General features: G+C 50.0%; 1 protein-coding gene across 4 annotated transcripts in view; it reads right to left on the bottom strand.

Annotated features, from left to right (window-relative positions):
• Positions 1-14,352, bottom strand: part of PATJ (PATJ crumbs cell polarity complex component) — a 148,483-nt gene that overhangs the window by 73,924 nt on the left and 60,207 nt on the right. For all 4 annotated transcript variants that reach the window (XM_072126932.1, XM_072126935.1, XM_072126933.1 and 1 more), the window contains 6 exons: positions 13,641-13,755; positions 13,326-13,446; positions 10,555-10,626; positions 9,553-9,730; positions 9,281-9,391; positions 8,772-8,825 (listed from right to left, as the gene is read on the bottom strand). In XM_072126932.1, coding sequence (XP_071983033.1) covers positions 8,772-8,825; positions 9,281-9,391; positions 9,553-9,730; positions 10,555-10,626; positions 13,326-13,446; positions 13,641-13,755 — 651 coding nt within the window. The remainder of the gene's footprint in view (positions 1-8,771; positions 8,826-9,280; positions 9,392-9,552; positions 9,731-10,554; positions 10,627-13,325; positions 13,447-13,640; positions 13,756-14,352) is intronic.

Raw genomic sequence — 14,352 nt, 5'->3', positions numbered from 1 at the left:
ACACATAACACTACACTAATCTAAATCCCTCGCCCGCACCCTCCCCTTCCCCCCAGACACTGGTCTAACGTCCAAAGTTTGCGTTAAGTAGTCCAGACCAGTGCCCAGGGTCAGTTCATAAGTCCACCACTATCACCCCCCTCCCAACCTAACACTATGTCCCAAACCCCACTATATACAATATATACAATATATATACAGTAATTACAACACAACATAAAGAAAACAGAATACAAATAAAGTCTAAACAACATCAATCAAAACCACATAAAGCCCAGGTTCGGCGCCTGCAAGCCCCTACATCACTACATGCCCAGAACACAAAACAAAAATCTACAGTGCAGCATCAGCCCAACACCAGGAGAGGAGACGACAGACTAAGGGACACTAAAGGAGAACCCCCTCCAAAGGAGAGAGGCCCTCCCCGTGCCCAGCCTCTCATACTCCAGAGAGCGCACCTTCACCAGGTCACCCAGAATGTTCCTAACCACCTCATCCACCGGGAGGATTTTACGCTGCGTCGAAACTAAGCACCGTGCGTTCCACGTGTGGTACCTGACCACTAGGCTAACTAGAAATAACGTGCAGCGGTCCCGGCCACCCAGGCCTCTGAATGCTCCATAGGCCCACTCCGCATAGGAGAGACCGGCCAACCCGGGCCAATGGATGGAAGCGCCCACCCGGTTGTACACCTCTGTGTTAAAGGGGCACTGAAGCAGGAAGTGGTCCATGCTCTCCAGCAGACCACCGCACTCCTCCCGGGGACAACCCCTTTCCTCAGAGCTCCTACACTTCAGATTGTCCCTCACACACAGCTTTCCATGGAAGCAGCGCCAAGTCAAGTCCCAAAACTTCAAGGGGATCCTGATGGAATTCAATAAACTCAAACCCACCCTCAGATCCCGACTTCGGCAATCCCTGAGGGCCAGAGGCTTCTGGAAATGGGTCAACAGAACCCTTTTGTCAAGGAGTTTCCTCGACATGGTCCTGATCTCCCACATTCCCAGACCCCACCGGCGAATCACCTTCAGAACCGGGGTAGCGTAAGCCGGAAGATGCCCATGCGGTGTACGGAGATCCTTCACTTGCCCTCCTGTCTTCCATTCCTGGAAGAAAGGCCGAAACCATCCCCTGCAGGAGTATACCCACGGAGGAGCCCTCTCTTTCCAGAGGTTTGCTACATTGATCTTAAGAAAGGTATTCACTAGGAACACCACAGGGTTGACCATACACAACCCTCCTTGTCTCCTCGTGCGGTAAGTAACCTCCCTCTTGATTAGGTTCAGCCTATTCCCCCATAACAGCTGGAAGAACAGACTGTACACCCGAGTCCAGAGGGGTTCTGGCAACATGCACACACTGCCCAGGTAAATCAGCAATGGGAGCAGGTAAGTTTTGATCAGATTAACCCTTTCTCTGAGGGTCAAAGACCAACCCTTCCACTGGTCCACCTTCTGAGCGGCGATCTTAAGCCTGCCGTCCCAGTTTTGCATGGGGTAATCCCCCTGGCCGAATTCGATGCCGAGAACTTTGGCGGAGTCCTGGGGCCCTGGAAGAGTGTCCGGAAGATCAAAGCCTGGATCCCCCTCTCCCAGCCAGAGACTCTCACACTTATCCCGGTTGATCTTGGACCCAGAAACCTCTGAGTAGCGGTCAACCTCTGACATCACCCATTGCGCCTCCCCTCCCGAGGACACGAAAACGGTGACATCATCAGCATACGCTACCACCCTTAGAGTGGCTTCCGGTGCTGCCCGATCCATCCCGACTCCCACCAACGGCCCACGATCAACCCTCCTAAGGAATGGGTCAATCGCGAACACGTATAAAAGTGGGCTCAGAGGACAACCCTGGCGAACACCAGACCCGACCTCAAAAGAGCGGCCAATCCAACCGTTCACAAGCGGGAAACTCTCTGCCCCTGCGTACAAAACTTTCAGCCAATTGACAAACTCCCCAGGCAGGCCATACCTCAGAAGGACAGACCAGAGGTACTCGTGGTTAACCCGATCAAACGCTTTTGCCTGATCCAAGGACAGCAAGTACCCCTTCCAGTTACCAGCCCTGCCCTGCTCCACTGCCTCCCGAACACAAAGCACAGCACTAAATGTACTGCGGCCTGGAACAGAGCAGTGCTGGGTCCCCGAAAGGAACCGGGGCGCAAACTGCACCAGCCGATTAAACAGCACCTTTGCCAAAACCTTTCTGTCCGTATTGAGAAGCGCTATGGGACGCCAGTTCTCAATACGAGATCGGTCCTTACCCTTTGACAGGATGATCAGGGCAGACCTCCTCATTGACTTCGGCAGAGCGCCCGAGGAAAGACACTCATTGAATACCTCAGTCAAGAGAGGAACCAAGGCGTCCTTAAAGGTCTTATAAAACTCAGATGTTAAGCCATCCGGACCTGGCGATTTCTTGAGGGCGAGCCCTTCAATCGCCAGGCTGACTTCCTCTTCCCTGATCATCTCTGTCAAAACATCAAGAGAGGGGTCTACTCCTGGCTCAGGGACAGTTTCAGCCAGGAAACCCGACATCACATCCCGATCTAGATCCTTCCTGCCCAAGAGGTGCGAGTAGAAGGATCTGACGACCTCCAGAATCCCTGATCTGGACCTTTTCAGGGATCCCGTACTGTCAACCAGTCCCGTGACAACTTTACCATTCACTGACATCTTGCAGTTTCTGTAAGGGTCGGGCGAGCGGTATTTCCCGTAATCCCTCTCAAAAACCAAAGATGCGTGTCTATCGTACTGACACCTCTTCAGCAAGGATTTCACTCTGGAGATGTCCTCACGACTACCTCCAGTCGAGACGAGATGCTCGAGTTTCCTCCTCAGGCCCTGATACAGGCGGTACCTGTCCAGGCTCCTGAGGCTCGAGAGCTGGCGGAAGAATCTCGCCACCCTTTTCTTGAGCATCTCCCACCACTCTGACTTACTGCTACAAAGGCCCAGCAATGGTACCTGGCTCTGAAGAAAGTCCTCAAAGGATTGTCTTATCTCTGCTTCTTCCAGGAGAGACGAATTGAGCTTCCAGTAGCCTCTTCCCATCCGGGGGGTCTCTGTAACATTCAGAGAAAACAAAATTAAACAGTGGTCGGAGAACTCCACCTGAACAACGGACACTGCTGAAGAGATGGCTTCCTCCTTTAAATAAAACCTGTCTATTCTAGACCTGCAGCTACCCCTATAATAGGTGAACCCCGCGTGGCCTGGGGTGTGCCGGATGTGGACATCCACCAGGCGAGCCTCACTAGCTATGCTATTAAGAGCGACGCTATCATAAGTCAGCTTGTCTCTGGAACCTCCCCTATCCTGGGACCTCGTGACAGCATTGAAGTCCCCTCCAAAGACCACCTGCCGACTTGTAAAAAGGTAGGGCTTGATCCTCATAAAGAGACACTTCCTGTCCCACTTGGACTGGGGACCATAGATGTTAATTAGACGAAGTTCTTGTCCCTTCATGAGGACATCCAGGATCAGGCACCTCCCCATTTCTAACTCAATAACTCGTCGGCATTCTACCGGTGCGGTAAAAAGTACCGCCACTCCGCTATACGGCTCGGCCGCAAGAGACCAATAGGAAGGCCCGTGTCTCCATTCCCTCTTAGCTTTAAACACGGCCGCCAAATCTGGCAGCCTGGTCTCCTGCAAAAATAAAATGTCGGCTTCAACACGGCCGAGAAAATCAAAGGCCGCAAATCTAGCCGCATCAGACTTAATGCTGGCGACATTAATGGACGCCAGCGTCAACGGAGTGGGTGCCGCCATCATGAGTGATTGAGTTAGACGGCTTTCTTTTTACCCATCTTACCACCACCCTCGGGAAATGAACACCCCCTTTTTAGACATATTGTGGTGTCCATCTCCCGCACCTCTGATGCTTCAGGGGCAGATCCAGGACCTGCCCCCTCATCCTCGTCTCCAGACTCTGGGCCAGTCTCCCCTCCTGAGGACCCTGACTCCCCAGGGGGAGACTCGGCACCTCCTGCAGGCTCCGCCACCTCTGGCCCTTCACCCTCAGCCCCTCCATCGGCAGGAGGCGCTCCATCCAGGGCCAGGAATCGATTTGAAAGTTCGACCAGCGGGGGGTCGGTTGCACCTTCCTTGGGTACCTTAGTCAGGGAGGGAGAAGATCTTACACCTCCCTTCTTTTTGCCCTTTTTCTTCTTTTTGGCGCCACGCTTACGCTTTTCCTCTAGCCACGCCCTATTATCCTCGTCCATACTCTCATAATGGGAGGAGTCTGAGGACGTGGCACCTTCCTCTCTCTCGATCCTCCTGACCTCCTCATCCAGTACATCATCCCCTGGGGCCTCAGCGACAGGTGTGGTCTCCAGGATAGCGCCAGAGGTTGTCCCAGCAGCCCGAGACTCCCCCCGCTCTCTCTCCTGTTGACGCTTCTCTAGACGCCTTAGCTGGGCAGGCGTCTTTTTCCTGTCTTTCTTCCCTGGCCCCTCCATTCCTCCACCTCTGCTAGTCCCCTCCCCAGCAGATTCAGCCTCATGGCTTTCATCCGCTGAGGCTGAGCCCGCATTAGCGAAGGAAAGAGGACAACGACTGTACGGGTGACCGAGATCACCACACAGGTTACACCTAATCTGCCCTGTACAGGATGCAGCGAGATGGCCGACACCCCCACACAACGCACACTTCTGCACGGTGCAGTTTGCGCTGAAATGTGTGGGGTCACCGCACCTGTGACACAGCTTAGGCTGCCCCCGGTAGAAGATCAGGATCCGATCCCTCCCCAGGAAGGCTGATGAAGGGATGTGGGCGACTGAGTTACCTGAACGCCTCAACTTCACCATGAAGGTCCAGGCCCCTGACCAGATACCATACTCGTCACGATTTTTCTCGGGTACTCCCAGTACCTCTCCATAACGATTCATCCAGGTCATGATGTCAAAGCAAGATAGTGATTCGTTACGGGTAAGAACGGTCACTTTCTTGAGTTCGCTCTGGCGGGACACTGCTTGCACAGCAAAGTCCCGCCACTCGGGCTCGTTGTATCTTAGCTCATAGTTGGACCAGAAGAGCTCAAGCCCCTCCGGCCGAACAAAGCTGACATCAAACTCAGATGTACCATAGGGATGGATCAAAGCAAAGATGTCAGCCGCCTTGAAGTCCATCTTCAGCAGCAGCTCAACTACCCGTGCCCGAGGGGGACACACATCACTGCCACGCCACCGAAGACGGACCACATTCCTACGGTTAGCACCCGGCCCGGTTGTCGGGAGCGACCATGATGTCTCCCTGCCTCTTTGCTCTCGGAAGGCAGACAGGCCGTGCCTCTCTATCCAAAACGACAAATCAACCTCCTGCCCCGCTACATTGATCGTCCTTTCTCCCTTCTGTAAGGCCTGCAGGAGGCGCCGTTGCAAAAAGCCGTCCCCAGAGCCCAGAGACGAGGATGATGGAACCCTACGTCCCCCAGCAGCGACACTGGCATAGCTCTTAATAGGGGCCGCCACTGGGGGAGCAACCGGACCAACCCCTGCACCCACCACATTAACACTACCCACCTGCATGTTACACTCAGCCGTGCCACTCACACCACCAGTCACTCCATCACTCACCCCCAAAGCTGGAAAAGATTCTCCACCACTCACACCATTCACATTATCCACCACAACATTACTGACTCCACTCACACTGGCTGGACCAGCAACAACATTAGCAGACAAGACCACCTCCGCATCTTCAGGCACAAGGGACGGGGGTCCCCCCACAGCGCATCGCCCAGAGGGGACCCCAACTTGTGTCACACTTGTGCCCTCCACATCATCGGTAGCAGATGTTATTTTACTTTTCTTAGAGGAAGGTAGGAGTCGCCGCTGATCTTTGGCTGGTATGTGGCACCGCTGATCCCCACCTTCCTCAGCACTCCTCTGCAGACTGTCTCCAACACCAACACAAAATAGGACTTTAGGTTTGGGAGGTCCGGAGCCCTCAGCCTCAGCGACCCCTCCACGCTGCCGCCGCTCCATAACCAAGTGATCAGCGGCAACAGCATGAAGAGGCGCCGAGGCACCGGAAGCTGCCACCAGTGCCGGGCTATCCCCCCCTCCCACTGGGGGACGCACCACAACACTGGATTTCGATGGTATCGCCACTGCCGAGCCGCCCTTACTGTCCGGCCTCGCGGCCGATGCCTCCCCTGCTCCCCCACTGTTACCACAAACAGAGACGGAGCCCATCGCCACATCAGATGTCACACCTGTAATCTCCCCGCTCCCTGGCACTGAGTCCACTGCAGGACCTGTGCTGGGCTGGGTAACGGGGCTCGCACAGTGAGCTGACCCTGCGGCCGACTCGGGTTTTACGGGGAGGGGGCTGTAGACTAGACTCACCACTTCCACGGATTTGGTCTTCTTCTTTCGTGGTTTGCTGCCCCCCGGTGCATCCTCCGGCAGATCGTCTCCAAAAGTAAAGTCCTGGAGGTGCACAGGGGACTCGAGCCGTCGGATCTCCTCCATCAGCGCCCCTCCCTGGTGGCTGTCACTATCCTCACCCGGGCCGGCAGAACCGCAGCCAGATGACATAGCCGCTTGTCCTGCAGGGGGCCCACTGCACGGTACCGAACTTTCCTCCTCCATCTGACTCTCAGGCTGAAGCCCCATCAGCCGCCTCTGCTTTTCCTCCTCCATCTCCCGGAATCTCTCATCATTAAGGATCTTTTCTTTAAACGGCCCGCTCCTCTCCAGCAGGTAAGCCTTCCTCTCCTCCAAGGCCTGGATGTCAGTCTGGAGCCTGGATATCTCTGCCAGAATCTGCTCCTTCTTCCTCTTTGGGGCAGAGCTTGCCCTGGCATGGGCGCACCTGAGCTCCTCCCGCAGTCTCCTCACCGTCTTGCTGGCTTCTTCGTACTCAGAGAGGTGGCCCAGAGCCCGGGAGGCATAGCTGGAAATAGACTCCCGGGTCCTCAGCATTCCCCAGCCCTCTTCACTGAGGTCAGCCTCACCTCTCTGAGCACTCAGCTTTCCTGCGGTATCCAGCTTTTCCGAAGTACCCAGCTTTCCCGAGGTATCCAGCTTTCCCGAGGTATCCAGCTTTCCTGAGGTATCCAGCTTTCCTGAGGTCTTGCTGCTTTTTGAAGCCTTAGCTGGCCTGGGGGTACTTGGAGCAGCATTGCTGCTGTTCCTTGCAGATCTTCTCACCCCCAAGGCTTCCGCAGCGCTGGCCGGTTCCTGGCTACCCCTGCCTCCCGCCGGCCTAGACCGGGAAGCAGGAGCCTGGGACTTGCTGCCCTGGCTCATGCCTGAAAACCCACTCCCTCCCTGGGAGAGGAGAGAGCAGGCCCCAGGTGGAGGTGGTTTTCCCTGGAGCTCAGGAGCAGCAGCAGCACACAGCCTCTCACAGCAACAGACAGAGATAACGAGCTGACGAGATACACCAGAGCTGCACCCACTATTCTGCTGCTGGTGCAGTCACTGTGTACATACATGACATTACTTATCCTGTACTGATCCTGAGTTACATCCTGTATTATACCCCAGAGCTGCACTCACTATTCTGCTGCTGGTGCAGTCACTGTGTACATACATGACATTACTTATCCTGTACTGATCCTGAGTTACATCCTGTATTATACCCCAGAGCTGCACTCACTATTCTGCTGCTGGTGCAGTCACTGTGTACATACATGACATTACTTATCCTGTACTGATCCTGAGTTACATCCTGTATTATACCCCAGAGCTGCACCCACTATTCTGCTGCTGGTGCAGTCACTGTGTACATACATGACATTACTTATCCTGTACTGATCCTGAGTTACATCCTGTATTATACCCCAGAGCTGCACCCACTATTCTGCTGCTGGTGCAGTCACTGTGTACATACATGACATTACTTATCCTGTACTGATCCTGAGTTACATCCTGTATTATACCCCAGAGCTGCACCCACTATTCTGCTGCTGGTGCAGTCACTGTGTACATACATGACATTACTTATCCTGTACTGATCCTGAGTTACATCCTGTATTATACCCCAGAGCTGCACTCACTATTCTGCTGCTGGTGCAGTCACTGTGTACATACATGACATTACTTATCCTGTACTGATCCTGAGTTACATCCTGTATTATACCCCAGAGCTGCACTCACTATTCTGCTGCTGCGGCAGTCACTGTGTACATACATGACATTACTTATCCTGTACTGATCCTGAGTTACATCCTGTATTATACTCCAGAGCTGCACTCACTATTCTGCTGCTGGTGCAGTCACTGTACATACATGACATTACTTATCCTGTACTGATCCTGAGTTACATCCTGTATTATACTCCAGAGCTGCACTCACTATTCTGCTGCTGGTGCAGTCACTGTGTACATACATAACATTACTTATCCTGTACTGATCCCGAGTTACATCCTGTGTTATACTCCAGAGCTGCACTCACCATTGTGCTGGTGGTGGACTCACTGGGGCAGATTTATCAAGCAGTCTGAAAGTCAGAATATTTCCAATTGCCCATGGCAACCAATCACAGCTCAGCTTTCATTTCACCAGTGCTCATGAATATTTTAAAGGGGAGCTGTGATTGGTTGCCATGGGCAATTGGAAATATTCTGACTTTCAGACTGCTTGATAAATCTCCCCCACTGTGTACATACATGACATTACTTATCCTGTACTGATCCTGAGTTACATCCTGTGTTATACTCCAGAGCTGCACTCACCATTGTGCTGGTGGTGGACTCACTGTGTACATACAATAGAAGTACAATGTAACCCCTGTTGGAGGCTCAGTATTTGTTACCTGTGGTCTGGACTCTGTTCCCCCCTTGTTTGTTGACTTCATAACGGAGAGCAGCTGCAGTAGATAACATAAGATGTCAGACACAGGACATGTGACTGGACTGGACATTTGCAACTATGTATTTATAACTTAAAGTATCTAGAATAAAAATTAAAGCATCTTTGGAAACAATCGCGATAATTCTCCCGTTTCATGTGCACAGCTCAGATGCAGACTGATGCATCTCCTAGGTCACATCATATGTAGTTTCATATTATGTTGGAATATTTCACCCCTTCGGACCCCTGGAGTGAAAGAACACATTGTTCTGCATAGGAGCTGTGAACTCAAAGCAGTGAGACATTTACAAGTATTTTGTAATTTAATGTATTAGTTTTTATGATTATCCAATCCTGTGCTATCAGCCAGAAACAGCGCCACCCTGGTCCACAGGATGTGTCTGGTACTGCAGCGCATAGATCTGTTATACTAATCATGTATAACTCTCATGACACGTGACAATGACTCACCCGTGGGGCGGCTGATAAGCTCTGAATGACAAAGACCACGGGGTTCCCCCCATTTTTTATGGCCTCTACAGCTTCTTCATGAGTCGCGTTCCTCAGATCTACACCCGATACCTGCAAATGAGGAGCATCCGTTACATTATGACCATATGGCGGCACATGTGGATCACTCTATGGGCATATACAAGAGTGAGAGGACCCCAGCTAAGAGGTCCCCAAATCTGAGCCACCAGGACCCTTGGGACATGGGAAGGATCCGTGTCTCCCCCACTTACTTCTAGGATCTTATCTCCGGTCTTCAAGGCCTGGGTCTTCCCCGCAGGACTATCCTCCAGGACCTGCTTGATGAAGATTCCCTTCAGCTCCTCCCCGTTCTTCAGGCGTTTTATTATGGTTTGTCCTCCAACGATACTGATCCCCAGGGAAACCTGAGGCTCTCTCCAAATCTCAACTCTGGAGATCACAGCACAGGACAAAGTCAGGAAAGGGGAACCTGTCAGCAGGTGTGACCATACAGACTGCAGCCATGCTATGTATTGTCCCTGGAGAGATGTGTAATCAGACCGCTGCGTATATTGTTAGTAGCTGCAGGACTGTGATATATGGATTTATATTCCAGGATTGTAACGTCTCCAAGTGCAAGTACTCAAGCAGAAAGGAGGAGCTGTAAATAACTCCGTGCATATAACAAAGAGCACAGCAGTGTGAGGACACATCCCCAGTGCACTTGGAGAAGTTACAATCCTGGAATATAAATCCTTATTTCACAGTCCTGCTGCAACAAAAAAAACATACAGAAAGGTCTGATTTACACATCTCTCCAGGGACAATACCAAACACTGGAACAGAGCACAGCAGTGTGAAGACATACCCCAAGTACCAATATAAATCCACATGTCACAGTCGGCTGTTACAAACAAAGGTCTGATTGCACATCTCTCCAGAGACAATACATACCACTAGCTGCTGAGAGTACAGAGCACAGCAGTGTGAGGAAACACTCCCAATGCACTTGGAGAAGCAACATTTCACAGTCACATATTACACACCTCTCCAGGGACAGTACATAACACTAGCTGCAGTCGGTAGGGTCACACCTGCTGACAGGTTCCCTTAAAGGCATAAATGCATGTTACTGTAGCAGCCATGTAGAGAGATACATAGGTCATGGCGTTTCATAGAGCAGACCATATAGACGAGATACAACAAGTCATCTACATATAAGAGGGTGACCTGTGGATCCCTTAAAAATACTATAAAGGCCAATGGTTACTTACACACGCGGCGCCCCCCAGTGGCTGAATGTCGGGGTCTCCTCTCCTTCACCTTCTTCCCGCTCAGGCAGTTCACTAAAAAAAAGAAAAGAAGACAAATTTAGATAAAATCTTGATTGCGCTTTACCTTCTTCTATAGCTGAGGGGTCTCTGGAGCCGGCTCAGCTGCGCCGTCTATTGGGGGTCTCTGGTAATCTGAAATATCCTTCTTTATGGAAGTGTAGACTACGAATGTTTTTTTATCCCAATGCTTTTCTCTTGTGTGTTTTCTAATATTTGCATACTTTGCACCTTGTAACTTTCTCATTATAGAGTCCACTGTATAGGATATACATGCCTGACCTTTAGGGTTCTGTCTGTGAGGGGTCCCGTCCCCCTCCGAGTACCCTCTATGGATAGAGCCATTTGGTCCTATGCAGAGATACACGAGTATCACCTCTTCATTCACTAGGGGGCGCCTGATGACAGTGCTGCTACCAATAGATTTATATTCCAGGGACCTGTCCTTACACTGCTGTGCTCTGTGCTCCCTGCAAGGCGCTGTTGCCCTGCTCTGAGTGACTACTGTATTTTCAACATATTGTACTCAGAGCAGTAAGTGGGGATGTGGAGCAATTCCATCCAGAGAGCCAAGAGCACAGCTGTGAGAGGATAACCCCCCAGTGCACTTTGCACATAACCTTATTTTTCACATTTGCTACTAACAACTTACAGAAAAGACCTGCGATTACAGAGACGTAACCTCAGTACAGACACAATACTTCTTACAGCTGCAGTTCTGTTACAGCTGTATCCAGTCTCAATAACAAATGTATCAAATTCAAGTGAAAAGTATCAATCCAGATTGTTCCGGAAAAGAAAAGAAACAACTGTACCAAACCCTCAGCTCTGAAGACCATTAGGCCGCTCAACGTTTGTACTGCAGGTTTTGCATATAAACCGGAGCGTTCCCATTCCCTAACAGCAAGCAGAAAATCTGAAAAACTAAAGTTTATTAGAACTTTTCATGATGTATATGAGGTCAGCGTCTCGCTATATATTCATTTTACGCTTTGCTACAGTAGCGACGATTCGTCAAACCTTCGGATGGCGGCGGTGGGGTTCAGCGAGCGGCTCCGAGAGTCTCTGGAAATCCTGCGCTGCCCTTCTGATTAAAACATATCGCAAAAAAAAAAAAAAACGACATAAAAATCCTCCCCAGAGGAGATGAGACACTAAAAGTTGATTGGCAAAAGCCGTTAATGGGACTTCACAATCTCCGCCGTGCACCCGATCCATCATCCCATTACGGAGCGGGAAGTAGCGGGAGCTCATTATATCCTCGTAAAAATTATACGTCTCCTGAAATGATGCGAACCAAAAACACAATAACCTTTTACGAGCTCCCCCTTTACAAAAGCCAAATAGATCAAGTCCTGCAATCTCTGAGTGAGTGATGTCCCCCCCCCCCCCTCCGGAAGACCCCGGACCATCATCTCTGCGGAGCGACGCGTATGAACCCCCGAATCCCAAACTAGAAACAGAGCCAAATACACTAAATCTCAATCAGAAAAAGGACAAAAGCGGTAAAATAGACAAAAAAAAAAGTTATAAAAAATTAGTGAGTTTATTAATGTGACTAATGAGGCGATTAATCCGGGGACGTATTTTATAGCTGTAACTTTAGGGCTGTTTTTTGTCATATGTAAAGGGCTCCCCACTATTATAGGGTTACCCCATTGTTCCCCATCAGGGAATCCTGTCCTCATCGCTTTGCCATTGTCATTACAGAGTTTCTACAGCTCTACCGGAGGACACGTCCTGCATTACACTGGACACAGTGTAATACTTCATTCCTCCTCTGGGGGCGCTGCAGGGGAACTGACCATTTACTACCGTTTGCAGCAGATTGCAGAGCTGCACCTTATCAATGATCCAACGAGAACATCCACACAAATTCCCACAAGTTACTACACAGTATGACATACATGATACCTACCTTGTGAGGCACCTAAAGCCCAGCCCTCAAATAACCTAATATCAGCCACAGCATCTCTCCCCAATTTACACTTACATGCAGAATTACAGTAGATCCCATCCATTTTACTGCCCCAGGTACTGATACATTTATGTTTCAGGACATTTTGTAGTTGTAGTTTCTCCATATGAACTGAATGTGAATCCTCACACTGCTGTGCTTAGCTCTCTGCAATGAACCACTCATCTTCTGAGCTCTTCTCCTCTGCTCTCGAGTAAAAGTATTCACAGGCTCCTGTTCGGATTCTATAGCCGGCACTGATGGGAGGTGCTGTGGAATGGTTCCGTAAAGAGCACAGCAGTGTGAGTACACACACCCAGCGAGTGCACTTAGTAACAGCAGGACTGTGAAATAGATATTCTACAATCCTGGTATATAAATCTATAACAACATACTTAAAGGTAAGATTATACAGCCCTACAAGGACCAACACCCAACAATGGCTGCAGTGAGCACAGAGCACAGCAGTGTGAGGACACACCCCAGTGCACCTGGAGCGCCTACAATCCTAGAGTATAAATCCATATATCACAGTCCTGCTGCTACTAACATCGTACACATAGGTGTGATCACACATCTCTCCAGGGACCATACATAACAATGGCTGCAGAGAGCACAGAGCACAGCAGTGTGAGGACACAACATACAAAGGTCTGATTACACATCTTTCCAGGGACAATACTCGACAAAGTTTGCAGCCTGTAGGGTCACACCTGCCGACAAACTGTGATACACAGACAGTATAAACATCACATACATGGAAGTGGGACTCTGAAGGCGCGGAATCCCGGAGTCTCTCTCCGTTCTGTGGCTCTTCTCCAGAACGATGGCATCAGGATCAAAAATAACCGTCGGCTCTTTCAGGAATATCTTTTCCCCTGCAGCATAAAAGTATAAAAGATCAGACAGCGTAGAGTGTATATTATATACAATGTATCTCAAGTACAGCAGCAGCAGCAGGTGGCTCCTCCCATCTCTGCTCCCTACTCTCTATTCTGAGGAGCTTTCTGGTCCGCTAGGAATGGATTTTTCGGTTCCGATGTAAGGACTTGGTTCTCTGTCAGGTACTTACCTTGGTCCTTCTGTAAGTCAATGTTAATGTCCTCTGCGCTGTGGATATCAGGGTCATACATATTCCGGGGGTCAATGGTCGCAAGTCGGGAACTGAAGCCTCCCAGGTCTCTGTACTGTAAAGAGAGACAGTAGCATTAACCCTTGTCCCCCCAGTATACCAATTACTTGTATAAAATACAGTTATGATAGAGCGATAATCCCTCCCCCATATCTGCAGCTTCTCCCATCACCTTCACCCATAATCTCTCAAGGTCCCTATAATATGGCCAAAATCCTAAACCTAAATTTCCACTTATGGCACCATAGAAATGGCTTCAAATCAGCCAAAAAAATAAAGAGTGCTGCGTCTTTAAATGGAAATATCTGGGATTTTATCCGGGTGCATTTAATTCCAGAAAAGCAGGGAAAAAGAGGAGAAACTGGAGGTCTGTCATTTTCACGTAAACCTAAATATCGCCCCCTAGTGGCTGCAAACGACAATGGGAACCAAGATATGCAAGAGGACAAGAGTAAGGAACACAATGGAACGGACCTGTATATAGAGAGTAACAATCTAATGTGAGTAATATAATGTTACATAATATTTAAGTAATCACAAAGACTAGTTACACTGCTTAAAGTATACAATTGTCATGTGATACAAGTTAATTACAATTATATTGAAACAATAATTACATTTTTGTATAGTTTGTAGATTATATTATGTTACA

This window comes from Engystomops pustulosus, chromosome 10 (assembly GCF_040894005.1).
Source record: "Engystomops pustulosus chromosome 10, aEngPut4.maternal, whole genome shotgun sequence".
In the NCBI taxonomy this organism is placed as follows: Eukaryota; Metazoa; Chordata; class Amphibia; order Anura; family Leptodactylidae; genus Engystomops; species Engystomops pustulosus.
The sequence above is the reverse complement of the archived record's forward strand: the minus strand, read 5'-3'. Positions and strand labels throughout refer to the sequence as shown.